At 51.9% G+C, this 17,935-nt stretch overlaps 2 protein-coding genes and 1 long non-coding RNA gene across 4 annotated transcripts; 1 reads left to right on the top strand and 2 right to left on the bottom strand.

Annotated features, from left to right (window-relative positions):
* Positions 1-182: 182 nt before the first annotated feature.
* PITHD1 (PITH domain containing 1) lies at positions 183-2,769 on the bottom strand. The gene is made up of 6 exons (XM_085081003.1): positions 2,584-2,769; positions 1,853-1,896; positions 1,643-1,720; positions 1,145-1,249; positions 692-800; positions 183-495 (listed from the first exon to the last, which is right to left on the bottom strand). Exons 1-6 carry the CDS (start codon positions 2,767-2,769, stop codon positions 394-396), a joined length of 624 nt encoding a protein of 207 aa, XP_084937129.1. The 3' UTR covers positions 183-393.
* Positions 1,246-3,497, top strand: LOC146427735 (uncharacterized). The gene is made up of 3 exons (XR_014856261.1): positions 1,246-1,472; positions 1,791-1,916; positions 2,391-3,497. It is a non-coding gene; the product is annotated as an uncharacterized LOC146427735 (long non-coding RNA).
* Positions 3,498-4,134: 637 nt separating this feature from the next.
* Positions 4,135-17,880, bottom strand: ELOA (elongin A). Of its 2 annotated transcripts, none has more exons than XM_085080987.1 (11): positions 17,698-17,880; positions 13,011-13,067; positions 12,281-12,399; positions 10,266-11,478; positions 9,169-9,283; positions 8,671-8,823; positions 8,171-8,268; positions 7,761-7,941; positions 7,238-7,349; positions 6,820-6,971; positions 4,135-6,268 (listed from the first exon to the last, which is right to left on the bottom strand). In XM_085080987.1, exons 1-11 carry the CDS (start codon positions 17,767-17,769, stop codon positions 6,207-6,209), a joined length of 2,334 nt encoding a protein of 777 aa, XP_084937113.1. In that variant the 5' UTR covers positions 17,770-17,880; the 3' UTR covers positions 4,135-6,206. The 2 variants fall into 2 exon arrangements, with proteins under 2 accessions (XP_084937113.1, XP_084937112.1); XM_085080986.1 differs by having other exon boundaries at positions 8,671-8,826; positions 17,698-17,879.
* Positions 17,881-17,935: the final 55 nt, after the last annotated feature.

Consider the following 17,935-nt stretch of genomic DNA (forward strand, 5'->3'; position numbering starts at 1 on the left):
GCGCCACGGGTTACGGCGACAGGCCCCGCCCTCCCCACAGCGCCACGGGTTACGGCGACAGGCCCCGGGCTCCCCACAGCGCCACGAGTTACGGGAACAAGGCCCGGCCCCGCCGCCCTTCCCGCCTCAGCGCCGGTGCCACACGGGAGGGCCGCGACCCGCAGTGAGAGACAGCGGCCAGCTCTGCACCGCAGCGTGTTTATTGTCAGTCCCAGGCGCTCCCGGCCCCGCGCACGGCCCGGCGCTGGCGTTCCCCGCTCCCACAGCCTCTCCGCCGCCTCTCCGCCGCTCCCGGGGCTCCTCACAGCGCCGCCGGGTCTGTCCCACAGACTCCCCGAGCTGCCGGCGCCTCGGGAAGCTGCTCCTGCCCCGGGCAGGCTGCCGGCAGCCCCGCTAGGAGATGAAGTGCGTCTGGGGGGTGATCTGTTCCAGCTTGTGGTCGGCAGGGTTCGCCGAGGCTTCGTAGTTGCAGATGGTGACTTCGTGGCGGTGAGCCTGGGTGGAGATGGAAAGTGTTGAATGCAGGGAAAGCAGGATTGCAGTCCCTCCTCAACACCTGGCTGGCAGGAGCTGAGCAATTCCCCTCTCACAGACTGTTCATCGTGCTGCCCACATTCCTGTCTCACTGCTAGAACTGGAATGAATCATTTACAGCTCTTTTCACAGTAGGTTTCTCTCTGCTCTCACTCACCTCTGTCCACTCCCCTTTCAGGCCTATGTAAAAAATCTTCGTTGTCTCTGCTCCGAAGTTCTTTGGGAAGTGCATGGAGAGGTGGTAAACGTTGGAGAAACGGGCAATTCTGAAAAATAACACACCCTGAGAGCAGAACTGCCACTCCACCACCTCCCCACGCTCCCACATCGTGTGCAGCTTCCCCTAATCCGAGTCAGATTTGGGAGCAAGGGGGGGTTTCCCTCACACCTGTGGGTCAGCCATGAGCTGGGGACAGGACACCAGGATGATTCTGCACCCCAAGAATTGCTGGGGTGCCAACACAGCCACCCCCAGGCTCTGGGAAGGAAGTTTCAGAGTGCAGGAGAGAGCTGGGGAAGCAAATCCTGCTGTGGGCAGCTTTGAGGCACTGCCCTGTGCTGACCCTTCCCTAAATTTGGAAGCCCCCACACCCCGGGGTCTGTCTCATACTTGGTGGGATATTCCAGCTCTCCCAGGGGATCCCGGCTCAGGCTGAACGTCTGCTCTGGTTCCTTGGCTGTGTCATCAAAGGACATGTGAGGAATGTTCCTGAACCTGTGAAAGACAAGAAGGAGACCCAGCAGGGAGTTATTAACAACAGCTCAGCTAATTGGATTCCTACCCATCCATTAGCACAGCCCGGGTTCTTCTCAACAAAAAACTGGGTTTACTTTGTCTGGATTTACATCACCACAAAGCATCACATTCCAGAGAACCCAACAAGGAAGAGCAAGGAGAAAAACTGAGCACAGCAGGAGCTGCTGATTCCAAGTGTGAGGTGAGCCCTGACACTGCCTTATATTGTTTTTGTTGGCTTGGTTTTCCCCACATTTTTCCCCACAAGCAGTTCATTTTTCCACCTGGATCCCTGGTGCTGCAGCACAATGCCACCATTTCCCCCCACAACACCCAGTCCCTCGGGGAAAGGGGGAAGCTGGTTTTACTCACAGCCTCATCTCTGCCGGGTGTGTCCCATCATCCTCACCCATCACAATGACTCCTTTTAACTTCACGCTGCCAGTGAACCTGCCCAGACACACAGAGAGGGGTTTGCACCTCTGTCCCCTCCAAATTAACCCCAGTGCCTCGTTCCCAGGCGAGGAACAAGCCCTGCCAGCAGCCAGAAGGGAGCCAGAGGTGCTCAGGGATGGAACTTACGGGATGTTGAAGAGCAGCTCCTCGTCGTCATCGCTTTCCACAAACTGGGAAAAGAGAGCAGCAGGTCAGGGCTGGCCCTGGGCATGTGAGGGGTGCAGGGGACAGCAGGGGGAACGTGGGGACAAGTGGAGGGAGCATGGGGGGTCACCCCAGTGGGGCTCAGGGGGTCCCACAGTGCCTCGGTCACAGAATCACAGAATATTTCGAACTGGAAGGGATCTCTGAGATCATCCAGTCCAACCACCCTGCAGGCAGGGTCACCCAGAGCAGGTGACACAGGAACGTGTCCAGATGGGTTTGGTATGTCCCCACAGAAGGAGACTCCAGGCCCTCCCTGGGCAGCTGTTCCAGGGCTCTGCCACCCTCATGGAAAGAAGTCCTTCCTCATATCGAAGTGGAATTCGTTGTGGTTTAGTTTATGGCCATTGCTCCTCATCCTGTCACTGAACAGACTCTGGCACCATCCTCTGACACCCCTTGGAGATATTTATGGATTGACGGGAACTCCTCTCAGCCTTCCCTTCTCCAGACTGACCAGGCCCAGCTCCCACAGTCTCTCCTCATCAGGGAGATCTCCAGACCCCAAATCATCCTTGTGGCCTCTGCTGGACCTTCTCCAGCAGCTCCTTGTCTTGGCCTGAGTTCCCCAGACCCGGACACAGCACTCTACCGAGGGGCAGGATCCCCTCTTCCCGACACACCGCACCATCCCGCCGCCCCTCCGGCCTCACCTGCGAGCGATCCCCGCGCTCCTCCCAGGGCCGGAACACGGTGGCTCCGGAGCCCTCGCGGCGCTCGTTGAGGCACTGCAGGCGCTGCCGGTCGATGCGCAGGTAGAGCCCCCAGGCCGCGCCGCGCTCCGCCGCCTCCTCCCCGCAGCAGCAGCGGCACCGGCCGGGCCCGTGCCCGTGCGCCATGGCAGCGCCGGTACCGTACAGCCAGCGCGCATGCCCGCGGACACGCCCACTGCGCTTTACCCCGCCCACAGAGGGCGGAAACCACGCCCACATGGCACCAGGACACGCCCCCTTGTGGCACAAACCACGCCCATAAGTACATAGGACACGCCTACTTTCCCACCCACCCATGCAGGGCACGCTCCCTGCCCCGAAGCTCCGCCCACAGATACATTGGTCACGCCCCTGTGCTCATAGCCACGCCCACAGAGAGCGGTGATACGTCCGCTGACTCCTAGCCACGCCCATGTGGGCGTGGCATGGCTCTGCACGTGCTGAGCCCGCGAAAAGCCCGGTGCTCGCGGGGAGGAATCCCGGCGGTCCCGGAAAGGGTTCCCGGTGCTCCCGGGAAGGAATCCCGGTGCTCCCGGCCCCTCCTCGCCCTGACCCTGCGGGGGAAGCGTGAACTTGCTTTTCTGGGGGTTTTATCCCTGGGGATTGTTCCACCCACCGCAGGAACGGGAGCAGCACCCCCGCCGGGATACCGGGACGGGATAGAGGAGTGGGATACCGGAGCATCGCCCTCCGAGGGGACACGGAGTTTCCTAATGGTGTGGTTAACAGTCGCTGTCAGTCAGGAAAGAACAAGCAATCACGGTCCAGTGTTTGGCTTTTATTGAGACATGATTCTCCTCTTTTTCATATAACTTATCTAATTAAAATATTCATTTTAGTTACCACAAAAAAAAGGAACATAGAAAATTGTATATATATACACAGTTTGGGACCAAAATACAAATACGAGTCCAAGTCACTCCCCCTCCTCATCCTACCGGGATGGGGTGGGAAGGGGAAGAGGCAGCTCTGCCCCATCCTTTTGTGTGTGGTGGAGCACAGAACGACTGCACAAGTGTCACAGCCCGAGACTGGGAGGGAGGGAGGAACTTTGATCCCAGACTTTGCGTAGTGTGTCCCCAGGGAAATATCCCTGCTCTGCTCCCAGCTGAGGGTCAGTGCTCACCTCTCCCCAGGCTGGAATTAGTGTTCGAGCAAAAGGAAGGGAAGGGTGAAGGGTTGGCATTGTCCCCCTGAGAGCAGAGCCACGCCAGTGTCACCTCCCTGCCATCCCACAAACACAACATGGACACAGCTGGCAAAGCCTGGAGTAAAGGGGCTGCTCTGAGAGGGAAAGAGCATCTCCCCAAACAGCTGAGCATGGAGCTGTGGCATCAATTATCGGCAGTTTAGCAGTGCCCAGAATTGTTTTTGGGCATCACCCAGATCCTTTGTTCAAAGCTCCCTCAGGTCTGAACACAATTCCAGGCTCTGCTTCCCTCCCCTCTGCCCCTACCCTAAGTACAGAGGAGAAATAACAGTAGCACAACGGTCAGCAGAAGAGGATATATTGTTATCTAATTAAAAATACAGCAAAATTAAATACAGCAAAAAACGCAGGAGAAAGGAGCCATTATTTTACAGCACAACACACACTGAAATGCTGCACGGTAACATTAAAGCATCTGGGACTGTAACAAACTTACAGCACATGAGAGGCTGAGAACATTTTTCCAAGAACTTCAAACTAAACAAAGAACAGACCAAAGAAACAGGAGACAGGTGTTCAGAATGGTTTTGAAGAAAGACTTTTTTTTTTTTTAAAGCCAGGAAAAAATAAAAAGGAAAGAAACAAACAACCCAACAGAAACCAGAAGCAAAACAGGGATTTTTCTAGAGCCCTCCAGGGAGGACCCTTCACAGCAAGGTTTCCCCCGGTCAGTGCACACAGACAACTCCACCGGTTTGGGATTTGGCAGCCACGGAAAGCCAGCAGCAGAGCTTCTCAGGAGCTGCCAACAACAACAGCATCCACTACCAGCATCTTTTCCACCCAGACAGCAAAGTCCTAGGGTAGCAAATATGGCTTGGAACAGGAGAATCCCTCCCCTCTCTGATCCAGTCAGACCCCCAAGCTCTCCCAGAGAGGCCACAAGAGCTGGGGTCTCCCCAGCCCCATCCTCTGCTTGCTCCACCCCGGGGTTCCCTTTGGGGCAGACACAAAACACAAGCAGAAACCTTCCCCAGACACAACCCAGAAGCAGAAACCTTCCCCACATCACAGCCACCTCCTGGCTGCGTCCAGCTCCAGCCTCGGCGAGCCCAGCTGCCATCCTCACACCCTCAGCAGGGCTCTGACCTCTCCAGGAGCTCCAGGGCACTTCCTGGCACTCCCAGCAGTCCCATCAAGCACCTTCTCTTTGCTGAGCTCCAGCTCCTCACACACCAGCTACAAGGGAGCCTTTTGAACTCCTGCTCTGAAGGACACACAAGTTAAAACAGCCACATTCCATTGCTCACTCCCCTCCAACTTCATTCAAGTGGTTTCAGGTTCAAAGACCAAAATCCTTGGATTTTTCCAAAGAGGGGACAGAGCAAAACATACAGGGAAAAGCCAGGATTTAGGCACCAGCTTCCTAACTGGAAATAAATCCTTTCCAATACCACACAGAAAAAAAAGACAGAAGTATTCCTTCTTCCCACTAAAAGAGGCAAACTATGCCTTCACTGATATTTAAAAACTGTTTTCCATTGCAAAGTCCCCTATCTCTCTCCAGACAAAAAGTTAAAATCTGACTTGATGCACAGTAAAACTTCTCCCAAATCCCTGGCAGTTTTATTACCAGTAGCCAGCAGAAGACAACAGCAGCAGAGGAAACGTCCCCAAAGGCTCTTGGCATCCCTGCAGGACCACAAAAGCACCTGTACAGGATCTACAGCAACAGCACAGAGAAGGTCAAGAGCTCAGATTTTATTGACACACATGAGCAGGGAGCAAAGCCTCAGGACTGGATGCACTTGCCAAAGGACTGACAAGTGGCTGGGCCACTGGTCCTACCTGTCCCAGAGTCTCCAGGTGAGACTTTGGGCCCAGCAGGTACCAGATCACAAGGAAAGATTCCTGTGACACCCAATGTCCACTCAGAGTGATGGATTCCAGCTCGAGTCACCGAGGCTGACCCCAGGACTGGGTTGGGAGGGGAGAGACTACTGGGAGCGACATAAATAATACAGCAGGGCAGAGGGGCAAAATATTAATTAAAACCATTTCATAATTTATTAAGAGGTTAAATAGTAAATAAGTCTCTGGATCTTCCATTCTCAGCAGGTGCCAAGACTTCACATTTTCCTGTGTCAGGAGATTCTGTACACCCTTCTTTCGATGGATGACAAAGCCAGAAACAGAATGTTGAGGACAGGGGGTAAAAGAGAGGGCTTGACACTGAGAAAGGGACCAGAATAAAAGATAAAATACTGTGCCATCATCTTGTGCAGATCGAAGCTTCTCCCAGCAGCTGCAGCCTCCAAAGAGTTCAAAGATAAGGAAGGGCTGTTTGGGTACCTTCTCCCCCTTCAGTGCCACTCCTCCCCAAGAGAGAAAGGCCCAGATCAGCACTGCAAACTTATCTCCGAGAAAACCTGTTTTTGAAAGCTTTGATAGTCTTTGCCATCATTGGTGCAATTTCTGCAAAAGAGAAAGGAAAAAAAAACCACCACTGAATCAAACAAAAAAGCCCCCACATGAAAGCAAAAGTGACAGACTAAGACAGAGAGAAATTCAGAGCTGCAGCCCTGGCAAAGCAGAGGCAAGGCAGATATGAGTGTTTGTTCTGAGTGGAGCCCATCAGAGTTTTCAGGTCACAGACTGAGGAGAACCCACTGCTTTCTGCACTGCACCAACACAGATCCCTGGCTAAAGCCTCCCTGCTCCCTTCCCAAGAGAGCTGCACTACAATTCCTAACAGCTGGACAGACACAGGGCAGCAGGAGGGCAAAGGCAGAGGTTCTGCCTCACTGGCACCATTAGGACAGGCTGATCCAGTCAGCTCTGAGCAGGTGAATCAGATGTTTCCCATTGCTTTCCCTCATGCAAGAAGTATGAACGGACTTTTTTTAGAGAGGAGAGATGCCAACACCAACCCTCCTGCATAGCCTGGAATTCTCCAGCAGCAGAAGCAGCTGTTTGTGAGAAGGAGATCTAAGACACCCCAGAGATGTCCTGCAGGTTGTACTTACTCTTCACTGGGGGTTTCCTGGGGTCGTACGAGGAGAAGGTGCTACCTGAAGATGGGACCGAGTGGGCACTGCTGGTGCTGGGCCCATCGTAGGACTGTTCGTCACTCGCCCGAGCGTGGCTTTTGCTGGATGTGAACGGGACTGGTTTGATTCTGAAACAGACACAGGACAGCATTTCCATAAGGATTCACCCCGGTTTGATACAATTGCACAGACACAAATCGTGTTTGTAACAGTGGCAGGGTTGATACAACACAGAACCAGTTGTATCAACCAGGGAAACTTGTAACTGTGGGCTACTATAGTTACAAGTTTCCCTGCAAAAGGAGTTCCCAGACACACAGTATCTTTTCCAGAGCTTCAGGAGGGGAAGCTGGCAGGAGGCCCTGAGCAGCAAGTGCTACAGAGAAACACTTACTTGGTCTTCTCCGGCAGAAGAGGTCCTCCAGTTCCAAACTTCTCCTGTCTCCTCCGGACGTCCCGAGGGGGCTTTGCTGCAGAGTTCACAAATGCCATCTTGGCCACTCTCCCTGCAAGAAGCCAGAGGGAAACACCACTTAGATCCAGCTTACTATAGAGGCTCCTCACTGCTCCTCTCACTACAGCAAGTTCATCCACCTCTCCCACTCCATCCATTCCAAAGCAACAGTGACAATCTCCCCTCTAAGGTCTGAACCCCTTGCAGTGAGAAATCCAACTGATCAGCTCAGCAGTTTCCATTACATTCACCAAAAAACCAGGAATGCTTCCCCTTTCCTGGTTTTGGAGAAGCCACTGTGGAACAGGAGGTGCCTCTGCACCTTTCTGTAAAATACTGCTCTGCACCAGCACCGCCATGGATGAGAGCAAGAATTCTAAACCACGAAGCAAAGGTGAGCACATAGATAAGCAACTGGTGAACTGGACTGGTTTTAAGCCCAAATGCCTGTCCTGAGCCCCACCTTTGGGTTTGTTGGCGTGGGCAGAGCCGATGTTCCGCGCCAGCATGAGCAGGCGCTGCTCGCGCGCGTCGTGCAGCCGCAGGTACATCTCCCGCCACGACTCAAACTCCTCGGGCTTCTCGTTCTTGAAGTCTCGCAGGCAGTGGTTGTGCCACAGCTGATCTGTGTCCTCCACCAGCACCTGAAGCAAACCCACACAGAGCTGGGATCCCTCCTGACTCCTCCAGTCTTCCTTGGCACCAGCTTAGTGCTGGTGTCACTGGAATTCCAGTTTGGCTTGCAGCAAAGCCAGGAAATCAGGACTAGCAAAAGCCACCTCTTGCTATCAGAAAGTTTTGTTTCCTATTCTGCTCTTGCAGATGAGGACAGCCCTGTGCACATCACAGCCCTTCCCAGGCCCAGGCACTCACATGGTTACATTCCTCGATGCGATACAGCTGCTCTGGGGTGCACCTCTCCAATACTGGCTCCAGCACGGAGAAAGGGACACCACCCACTTCATAGATTGCTAGAGAGAAGCAAGAAGCACAGGGTATTAATTATTCTCCTCCTTCCTTGCCAAAGAAAGGGTTTGACACCTTGACACCCAGTAAAAAAACTGCAGTGTTGCACCACAACATGCAGGAAGAGGGGAGGAGAAAGAAACCTCAGGCACCAATATCTCCAAGATAAGAAATGTCTGTGCAAGCTCTATTTGCCACAATTTCCAGTGCTTCAGCACTGCCTGAAAGCATTCTGGGTGCTGATCACTGCAGCACCTGAGCTTTCAGAGGGATTTGTCCCTTATTTGTTCTCCCTTCTAACAAGGGGGAGCTGCTTCCACACTCCAGGCCAGGTGGGATCTGTACAAAGTTGCCAAAATTTCAGTGCACCTGCACAGTGACTTTGAGACACAAGGAAAGGTACTTACAGTCGATGTTGTTACTGAGGACCCTGATACACTGCTGGTACAGGGACATCATCTTTGGGAGGTAGGCAGTTTTGGAGCCAGAGTACACCTGCATTTTGGAATTTAACCGTCGGCCGGTGAAACCTGCTTCGCTCTCCTCCACTGGCGAGGACACTGCTGTGGAGGGAAACACTTGGAGTGAGCAGGGGACAGAGAAAAGAAAGAGCCAGTCCTGATGAATGGCACAGGAGGCACAAATTGAAGTCACCCACAAGTGACCTAAAGAGCAAAGTCTTCTCCAAGAAACCTTCAGGGCAAGTCCAAAGCCCAAGCCCCAAAGAAAGGTCAGTGAAAGATTTTTCTCAGTTCTGATGGAGCACATGGGAAAGGAGCTGCTTTTTTGTCTGAAATCTATGCTCTTAGCAGACCCCAACATGAAGATTTTAACCCAGCCAGCATCCACTCATGCTCTTTCCCACAAAGTGGCTCATTCCAAATCCATTTTCCTGCCCAACATACCTTTCCTTTTTGTCTGGGAGCAGGTGATGGATTCAATCGAGGGAAGAGGACGATAATTGGCCTGGATGGGGGGCAGGGGGATGTCTGGTAATGTTGGTACCACATCTAAAATTATCTGGAAGGAGAGAATGCACATGGAAGTAAGTCAGGAATACAGCAGAATATGACATTCCACCAGCGTACAAACAGCACTGAACTGTGATTTTTTTGCACACTTTGAATAAACCACTCAATGCTGATCAGTTTGCACCAGGGAACAACCTCAGGGGGTGGCTGCCAATAAGAAGAAGCCAAAATTTGGGATCTGAATCACTCAGCACCCTCCAGAAAGAGCCATCCACAGTTTGAACCTATTCAGGACAAGCAGAAGCATTTCTCTGATCTCAAGCACTCATTTACCAGCTCTGCCTCTTCTCCTCTTCCTGTAAAAACCTTTGCCATGGTGGAAAAAAAGGGAAACTGAAAACTTTGATATGAAGTTTTATGAAGTACTTATTCAAATGAATGGCAAAGCAGGATTTAAAATGCTGTTAAACATTATAAAAACCACTTTATGAAGAGCCAAGTGTTTCAAAGTTGAGCAAAAAGATGAAACAGTAAAGGTTTTACACATTAGTCCCTATTTATATACCAAACTATGGCACCCATGTGACAAAGGATCTGTACAGAAATATTGCTCATTTTCCAAGCTTTCACAAAAGAAGGTTTGTCTTCTGGAATAAGCTGCATTGTACCACCAGTTCTCCCATTTCTGGGCACCAAAAAAGGTCCATTTTAGAGAAACATGGGAATCTTGTTAGCAGGAGATGCACTGCAAACTGGGATGGATTCTAAGCTCACATCTGCAGATACTCTGCCTTCTTACCAAGTGCATCATGTCCAATACTCTTTCACACCAATATTTATCTGAAGATTTGCCCTTTTACTCTCCCCATTTTTGAATAAACATAAAATAGTAAAACATAAAAATCCACCCATTGCATTTCTTCCTTCCCCCACCTTCACCCACTTTTCCAAGGGGAAAACTAACAAGGCAGAGGACTGAGAGCAGCTGATCCCACCTTCTTTGTTCACTGTCAGATCCTTCCAAACCTTACCCTCTTTGGTTTAGGAGGCTCTGGGGGTTTCTTCTCTGCCTTTTTCTCACTTGTCCTCTTGTGGCTTGGACTTTTCTGACTGGAGCTCGAGCTGTTGGTACTGGCTTTGGATCCATTTTGTTTGCTGTGCCCTCGGTCTTTGTCCCCAGCTGACCCAGCCGAGGGTTTGACCACTTTCTTTTTCTTTTTCTGAGGCTGGTCGTAGCTGAGATATGACTCAAAGGACATTGTAGGCTGTTCAAACTCATCCTCTGCTTCCCCCTCCCCAGAATTTGAGGAAAAACCCACTGATTTTTTGTCCACCTCAGAGATTTTACGTTTCCCCTCCGAAGACTTTAAGCTCCCAGAACCCCCCTTTTCCTTGATCCTATTGGCTGAGTCACTCTCAGCTTTCCTTTTCTCTGAGTTAGAGCTCTCCAGGCTCTGCTTGGACTTTTCCACTTTGCTCTTCTCAGAGTCCCGATGCTTTTGCTTCTTGACATGGTTGTCCAAAGATTCCTCCGAGTGTGACAACGTGTGCGACTTCTCCTTCCTGGAGGTGCCGCTTTCCCGGTTCTTCTCCTTTTTGCTGCCCTCTGACGTCCTCTGCTTCTCCTTGCTGGCCGCTGCCACGGGGGATTCTCGGAGCTGCTCTTTAAAAGAGGCTTTGTGCAATCTCTCTGGGCTGAAGGCAGAGGTCCTGTCGTCCCCTCTGCCATCGAGTCGCTGCTTCTTGTGCGAGGATTTGTGCTCTTTGCTCCGACTCGCGTTCCCTTTGTCGCAGAAATCGCCAGAGCTCCTCTCCCGGCCTGCCCCGAGCTTCTCCTGGAAGCTGTGGCCTTTGCTGGCTTTCCGATGGAATACTGCTGGTTCTTCCTGCTCCTCAGAGGCATAAGGGTCTGTGTCCATATCCTGAGGGCTCTCACTGGGCTCAGGTGACACAGCTTGTCCACAGTCTGAGTACTCCTGATCTGAAGAGAGCACCGGGGAGGATCTGCCCCAACCCTTCCCCTGCTGGCTGCTGTAGCCATAAGTCTCATGGGCTCTCTCAGGCCTGGGATACCTTTTGGACTTCTTTTCCCTATGATCTGGGCTATAGGACTGGCTGCAAGAAGGCTGGAAGGGTTCTGAATAATCCTGGTCAGCTTCCTCATCCTCTCTGAGGGAGGATTCCTGATGCCTTTTGCTCGAGCTGCTCCTCTCGTAGTCACGGTCTTCGGAGTCTAGGTTATTTCTGAAGGGAGAAGAAAACAAAAATAGTTAGATCTAAACTGTCCAGTATGAATGAAAAGAGCCATTCCCTGGACTGGAACACCTCTTATACAAGACTAACTATTTGGTAGTTTTGTGGAAAAAATCCCACTAAATCTCTCAGGAACAGCAACAATCAGGGACATAAAAACCGCATTTCTAGTGCTAGAATTGATTATTTACTTTTATTAGGACTAGAGACAGAACCTTCTCCATGCCTGCACGTTCCTGGCTATGTGATGCTGTGGGAAATGTCCCCCAGTTCCCCAGTTAAACACGTGGGAATACCAGTTATTTAAATTCCCATTAATAACTGGGCCTTTATCACTCAAACCTATTTGATCTCTCCACTGGGTTCAACACAGCTTTGTTACTGCCACATGCCTGCTAGCAATAACTTCCAGTTTCCATAGGATTATGGCTCATAAAAGCATTCTTTCAAATTACTTGGGCTTAGAACTTCCTGTCTTCAGAACCATAAAATGGGAAGCAAGCAGACTGCATCTTTTGCTTTATTAAGGGCACTTTTTTTGGCATCTCCTGTTAATCTCTTCATCAAACTGAAAATTCTTGAAAGTTGGCCCCAACTTCCACATGAAACTGCAGCTGTCAGCATCCCAACACTCCACAGCCAGCAAAGGCAGGAAGTTTCTGCCAAAACAAGGCAAAACCCCCAGGCAGAGTTAGCATATTGGTTTTACAAGTTTTTCCAGAGCCTTGGCCAGAGAGGTTTAAAATATCCACTGAAAAAACATTCCCAAAGCTCATCCATGGGGTTCACTCACCGCTCTGCCTCTTGGGCCACCGGCACCAGCTTCTTCCACCTGGCCACGAGGTCCTTGGCAAAGTCTCCCACGAGCTCATGTTTCCTCAGGCTGTTCACAGTCTTCCCAACTCCTGTCTCCTTCATGAGAGAGCCACGAATGCATCTTAGCAAAACAGGAATTCTCACCCCTGCTAAACTTCCTAAAGAGTCAGTGAAATCAACACACTCCCTACGCTGCAAGGGAGAAAGTTCCTTGATAAAGCCATAATTTTTATTATGTTTTTAGCTGATATTATATCACTCAATACATGTAAATCAACGAGTTAATTCCACTTTAGTCAAATCCTAATTACTCGTATTAACAACCCAAGTAGGTATTTACCACGAGAGCTGGCAAGTTTGAAGACAGAAGCCATTAAAAACTGTCAGGATTAGCACTTCCTCATTTCCTGCTGATTCGTTATTGCTGGGATCTGCTCCAACTCTCACATGCCAGTCAGGTGCTAAGCTTTTGGGAGAACTGAGGATCACAAACTGTCCTCCACAGCTTCCCACCTGCTCTGGCACGCTTTAATCCCGTGCCTGGCACTTCCAGAACCTTGTCACCATCACACCAGTGACACTGGGCTGGAGCAGGTGGCCGAGGCAACACACCCTGTTCCAGGGAAAGCAGCACTTCCGTGGGAAAACAGCTCTCCCTGGGACTCGACAGACACGATGAAAAGCCCCAGAGATTTCACAGCTCTTACCACGAGAATGTCAACTGTGATGGGTAACTCTGACAGCCTCTTCAGACTCTTCAGCAGCTGTGGAGACAAGAGGAAAAGCGTTCAGAGTTGTCACACGGAACCACAGACGGGGATTAGGGAGGAAGAAAATGCTGCACTGCCTGAGAGCTTGTTAGGAAGATCCAAGTGCCTGACAGCTGCTGTCTTGCTCCAAAAAAGCTCCTGAGAAGCAGAACACGAGGGCCAACTGCAAAAAAAATCCTGCCTCTGCCCACGAGAAGCCACCTAAAAGTCTTGTAACACACTCAAATATTAATGTTTGCTTCACACGGGACTGCAACAAATCTGGCTTAAAGCACCAGGAGCAGAAACACACAGCAAAAGACTCTCAGGAGGTGATGGTGGTGGAATCACACCCCTTGGCAAGAGGGGTGGGAACAAACCAAAGTAAAAAGGGGAAGGAAGATTTCTAAATGCTCTTAAAGACCTAAGAGAGGAACCTCTTTTTTCCTCCACACACCCAAAGCAAGGTCCAGCCAGCACCTTCAGCTGCTCCACAGGACAGGGTGGAACAAGGAGTCCTCTCCAATGAGCATCCCAGTGAGGAGCTGGAGGAGCTTGGCAAGAGGAAATGGCCTCAAGCTGCACCAGGAGAGGTTCAGGTTGGACACCAAGAGGAATTTCTTCAGGAAAGGGTGATCAGGCACTGGAATGGGCTGCCCAGGGACATGGTGGAGTCCCCATCACTGGAGGTGTTCAAGGATTGACTGGGCATGGGAGTCTGATTGACAAGACAATCAGTCACAGGTTGGACTCTATGATCCTGGAAGTCTTTTCCAACCTTAATAACTCTGGGATTCTAAATGAATGGGATGTTCTTGTACCTCTGCCACCCAGGTGGTTTGGGACATCACCTCCCCACGATATCTGTTGGCTCTGTAGCTACAGTACATGGTAGGACACATCTGACAGCACTGTTGCCCCTCACATCATTTCCCACAGCTCAGCTATAGCCACAGTCCAGCCTCATCAGCATTCCCATTATTATAGCCCCTATACAGCCCGGGCTGTGCTCAGCACTCCTATGCTATATGCCATACAAAGGGCTGCCCCTGATCCAGAAGATCTTCTCTTTAAAGCACTGTGCTCGTGCTCAAATCAGCACTGTCAGCCTAAGCTGACACCCAGTCACCCCCACGTCCACCGTGCAAGGATCAGAGAGGTTTACAGGTTTCCTTCCTTTTGAGGAAATTGATTTCCTCTAACCTATTTGAGGAGCGCTCTTGCTTTCGGAGAGGAAGCACACCTCGACACCCAGAGAAAGGTTCACCTGATTTAAGCAAAACCACAACTTCTGCTCACTAGAAACCACTCCTTTATATTTAGGACCTGATAACTGTGACAGAAGGTTTCAGTTTTCTTGGTTTAGAAGGGTGAAACCCTGATACCAAGAGTAGCTGCTGTTGCCTTGCCAGCACAGCTGCTCAACAAGTGCACTGGCAACTGAAGCCATCAAACCAAAGGCAGCAGAGACACAGCCCAGCTCTGCTGCCTTCCCTTGGACTGCCTGCCACAGTTCAGGGGTCAGGATCCCTCTGGAAAGGCTAAACTCCTTCTGGAATTGGTAACAAAGGAGTTTGGACTTGTGTGTGCAAAGGAGATAGGAAGGGAAAGAGGATGGATTTTTGTATTAGATAGAAGAAGAGTAAAACAGGACAATATTAAAGCAGCAGCATCTCTGTGAGCTAATTAAATTCCTAAAAAGGTTTTTTCAGAGCTTAGAAAATCCCCCTCTGAGAGTGAGATCCAAGGAAGAACTCACTCTGGTATCCCTAAATCCTCCCAAATATTTTCCAGCTACACCCCACTAGCATCTCCCACAGTTCTGTTTGCTCTTTAGCTATTAGTTGCCTTCAGGGCTGAATTCCAAGAAGGGAAGTGCTGTTCTCAATGGGAATGCTGTTCTCAGTGTGGCTGGAGCTACACACTTGATCCAGAATGTGTCTCACGAGGAGCTGAGTTATTCCACAGCCACTGCAGTCGGTTCCTCCATGGAGCACAAGTCCTTGTGCAGGAGATGCTCCAAGTGAGACAACTTTGATGCAGTGAGGCTTAAAAACTCTTACTAATCTGTACTTCCTATGGAAACAAGTTGATGGAGTTCATCCCACTGAGGCTTAAAGGGACATCAGGAGGAATTTATTCCCAGAAAGGGGTGTCAGGTATGGAAAAGGGCTGCCCAAAGAGGTGGTGGAGTCCCCATCCCTGGAGATGCTCAAGAAACAACTCAGTGTGGCACTCAGTTGATATGGAAGGGTTCAGTCAAAGGCTGGACTCAGTCCTGGAGGTCTTTTCCAACCTGTAACAATCCTGGGAGTTTAAATCTGGCAGCCCATCTTGGAAATAACCGAGATCATACAAATCCTGTGAGGGAAAGGTGACCAGATTGGAGACAGAAAACAGCAGGCTTGTGTGTCGTGAGACACACACACCAAAGCTCTTCTAAAACACCTCAGCACAGGGCAGGGTTTCAATCAATGGGCCACAAGACACAACCCATAAAACTTTCCCTGAGGTCCAGCTCCAATCAAGTCCTGTTGAACATGGGTGGATTGTTGTTTTTTTTTTTTCTGAAAGAAGGCAGCCAAACCGTTACGACACTAAAAACACACAATATCAAGTTGCTGCAGCACAGCCAGGCTGCTTTGCCTCCGTGAAGATGCTCATGTTTTCCTTCTCCTCTTTCCTCCCATAGCCCTGAAGCACAGCTTGCACCTCCTCTGCTGGAAAAAAAGGATTCTTTCCAAACCATTACAGCACTGTCCAAAATTTCACTCGCACTGTTCTGTGCCAGCAGCCCAATTTTCACCCAAAAGCAATAATAATAACACTTTACACTTTCAGCAAGGCAATGAGTTGTACACAATACTGGGCAAATATTCTTCTTTTACATTCCTGATAAAATATTTTCAAAGGACCAGGCAAGAAAAGTGAGGACTGGAAATGGTGTAAGGGTGGGCAGCACCCAGGGATGCCATGGATTTGTCCTGCTGACAGGGTAAACTTTTAGCACAGGAAAGTCCTCAGTAGATCTATCAAGACAATGCAATGACAACTAAATTCAGGCTTAAAACCACTAATACTTCCAAGGATATGGTTGGAAAAGTATCAGAAATAAAGAAAATAGGTCACAGAGCCTTTCTGCAGGGGAAGAAAAGAGGTTTTCAAGCCATTACCCTGCTTCACCTCCTCTGCCTACCCTTGCAAAACCGCACAGGATCAACAGAGCAAGAAACGACTTCACACCACAAGGTCACTGGAGAAAGAGTCGGGCTGTGCAAACACTGCCTCGAGACCAGCAGTGCTCCAGAAACACACCAGCAGCTTTTTCCCCAAGCTCACACGAGGGTCAGGGAACAGCAGCACTCTCTGTGCACTGAGTGCTGTGACAATATTTGAAGTCTTTCCCACGGTCTCAGCACCGTGAAGCTCAGACCCCCCTGGAACTGACACCTTGGCAATCCCTCAGCTCCATCTGGGGCTCTACCAGTTCAACCCTGAGGCTGGGAGGGTGAGAAGAGTAACCAGATCCCATCCCATCACCCCCAGCCAGGCTGGAGCTCCTACAGGGGCTCCCATTTCAAAGGGTCAGCACTCGAGCATCCACTCCTCTTCCTTGAGAAGTGAGTTCTGCAGGTGTTTGTCTCAGAGAAACAGAGTCAGACGAGCACAGAGCAGCTGCACAGCCCTGCCTGCCTCCTCTTTCACCTGAATTACACAGAACATGAACCAACACCTGTGAACAGCCTCAACAGACGCTCCCCCTTTAAAACCGGAGAACAGTTTTAGAACATGCCCGAGTTCAACCGTGATTCCAGATTTCACTAGAGAAACCAGCTCTGAATGCAGGTGCCCAGCAGGACGGTCACTGTCACCGGCAGAATGTCACCGAACAGACCGAGCCCAAGGCAGGTCGGGGCAGCACAGCAGCAGCTGCGGGCAGCACGTTTTGGCAGCGGGCACATTCCCTCGTGGAGAGGGGCAAGAAGAGCCAAGCAAGTCCCCCAAAGCCAGCGGAAACAGAGGCGACAAGAGCCAGCTCCTGTCCGGGAGCAGTGTCCCCCCAGCCCCGCGGCTGTGCCTCCCTGCGTGGGCTCTGCCACCAACCACGTCACCAGGGCAAGACTCTTCCGGAGAGTTCTCCGCTGCCCGTCTGACCCCAAAAGGGACCCCAAAAGGGACTTCTGCTTGCCACTGCCAAAGGGGGACCATAAATAGGACCCCTGCCCGCAACCGCCAGAGGGGGACCATAAATGGGGCTCCTGCTCGCCAAAGGGGGAGCACAAACGGGACCTCTGCTCGCCACTGCCAAAGGGGGACCCCACGCGGGACCCCTGCCTGCCGCTGTCGCGGGAGGACCTGCCACGGGACGCCTGCCACCACCCCGAGCCTGCCACGGGGGGACCCCACAAGGGACACCGGCCCGCCGCAGCGGGACCCGCGGGGCCTGCGAGCCCGGAGCGGGCTGGTGGCAGCGGGCGAGTTCCAGCGGGGACAGCCCCCGGGCAGCCCGCACGCCTCAGCCCCGCACCGCGGCCCCGGCCAGGCACGGAGCTCCACGCAGGAACAGCCCCGGCGGAGGGAGGCCCTGCCTCGCGCCCCGCGCACTCCCGACCCCCGTCCCCACCGCCGGGGCAGCCCCCATCACCTTCTTGGGCTCGGCGCTGCCCGCCAGCCGCGCCTGGAGCCGGCCCACAACTTCCAGCACCGACTCCGCCATGATTACTGCTGGAGAGCCCGCGGCGGCGGAAGCGGCTTCAGCGGCCGCCGGGCCCACGGCGCTGCCCCGCCGCCGCCGCCATCTTGGCTGCGGGCAGGAAGCGGAAGCGGCGCGGCGCAGCCTCGGCCATGGCGGGTCCGGGCAGAGTTCGGCCGGCGCCATGTTG

Source organism: Lichenostomus cassidix, chromosome 23 (assembly GCF_008360975.1).
Source record: "Lichenostomus cassidix isolate B80296 chromosome 23, HeHo_3.0, whole genome shotgun sequence".
In the NCBI taxonomy this organism is placed as follows: Eukaryota; Metazoa; Chordata; class Aves; order Passeriformes; family Meliphagidae; genus Lichenostomus; species Lichenostomus cassidix.

What these genes read in the sequence shown, in the direction of transcription:
- ELOA (XM_085080986.1), bottom strand. Translation starts at nt 17,769, where the DNA reads ATGGCGGAGTCGGTGCTGGAAGTTGTGGGCCGGCTCCAGGCGCGGCTG. An exon ending in CCACGCCAACAAACCCAAAG is followed by an intron (nt 7,350 to 7,760) that starts GTGGGGCTCAGG and finishes GGCTTCTTGCAG; the next exon opens with GGAGAGTGGCCAAGATGGCA. An exon ending in CTTCTGCCGGAGAAGACCAA is followed by an intron (nt 6,972 to 7,237) that starts GTAAGTGTTTCT and finishes TGTCTGTTTCAG; the next exon opens with AATCAAACCAGTCCCGTTCA.
- PITHD1 (XM_085081003.1), bottom strand. Translation starts at nt 2,769, where the DNA reads ATGGCGCACGGGCACGGGCCCGGCCGGTGCCGCTGCTGCTGCGGGGAG. An exon ending in AGCGCGGGGATCGCTCGCAG is followed by an intron (nt 1,897 to 2,583) that starts GTGAGGCCGGAG and finishes CTCTTTTCCCAG; the next exon opens with TTTGTGGAAAGCGATGACGA. An exon ending in CACCCGGCAGAGATGAGGCT is followed by an intron (nt 1,250 to 1,642) that starts GTGAGTAAAACC and finishes TGTCTTTCACAG; the next exon opens with GTTCAGGAACATTCCTCACA.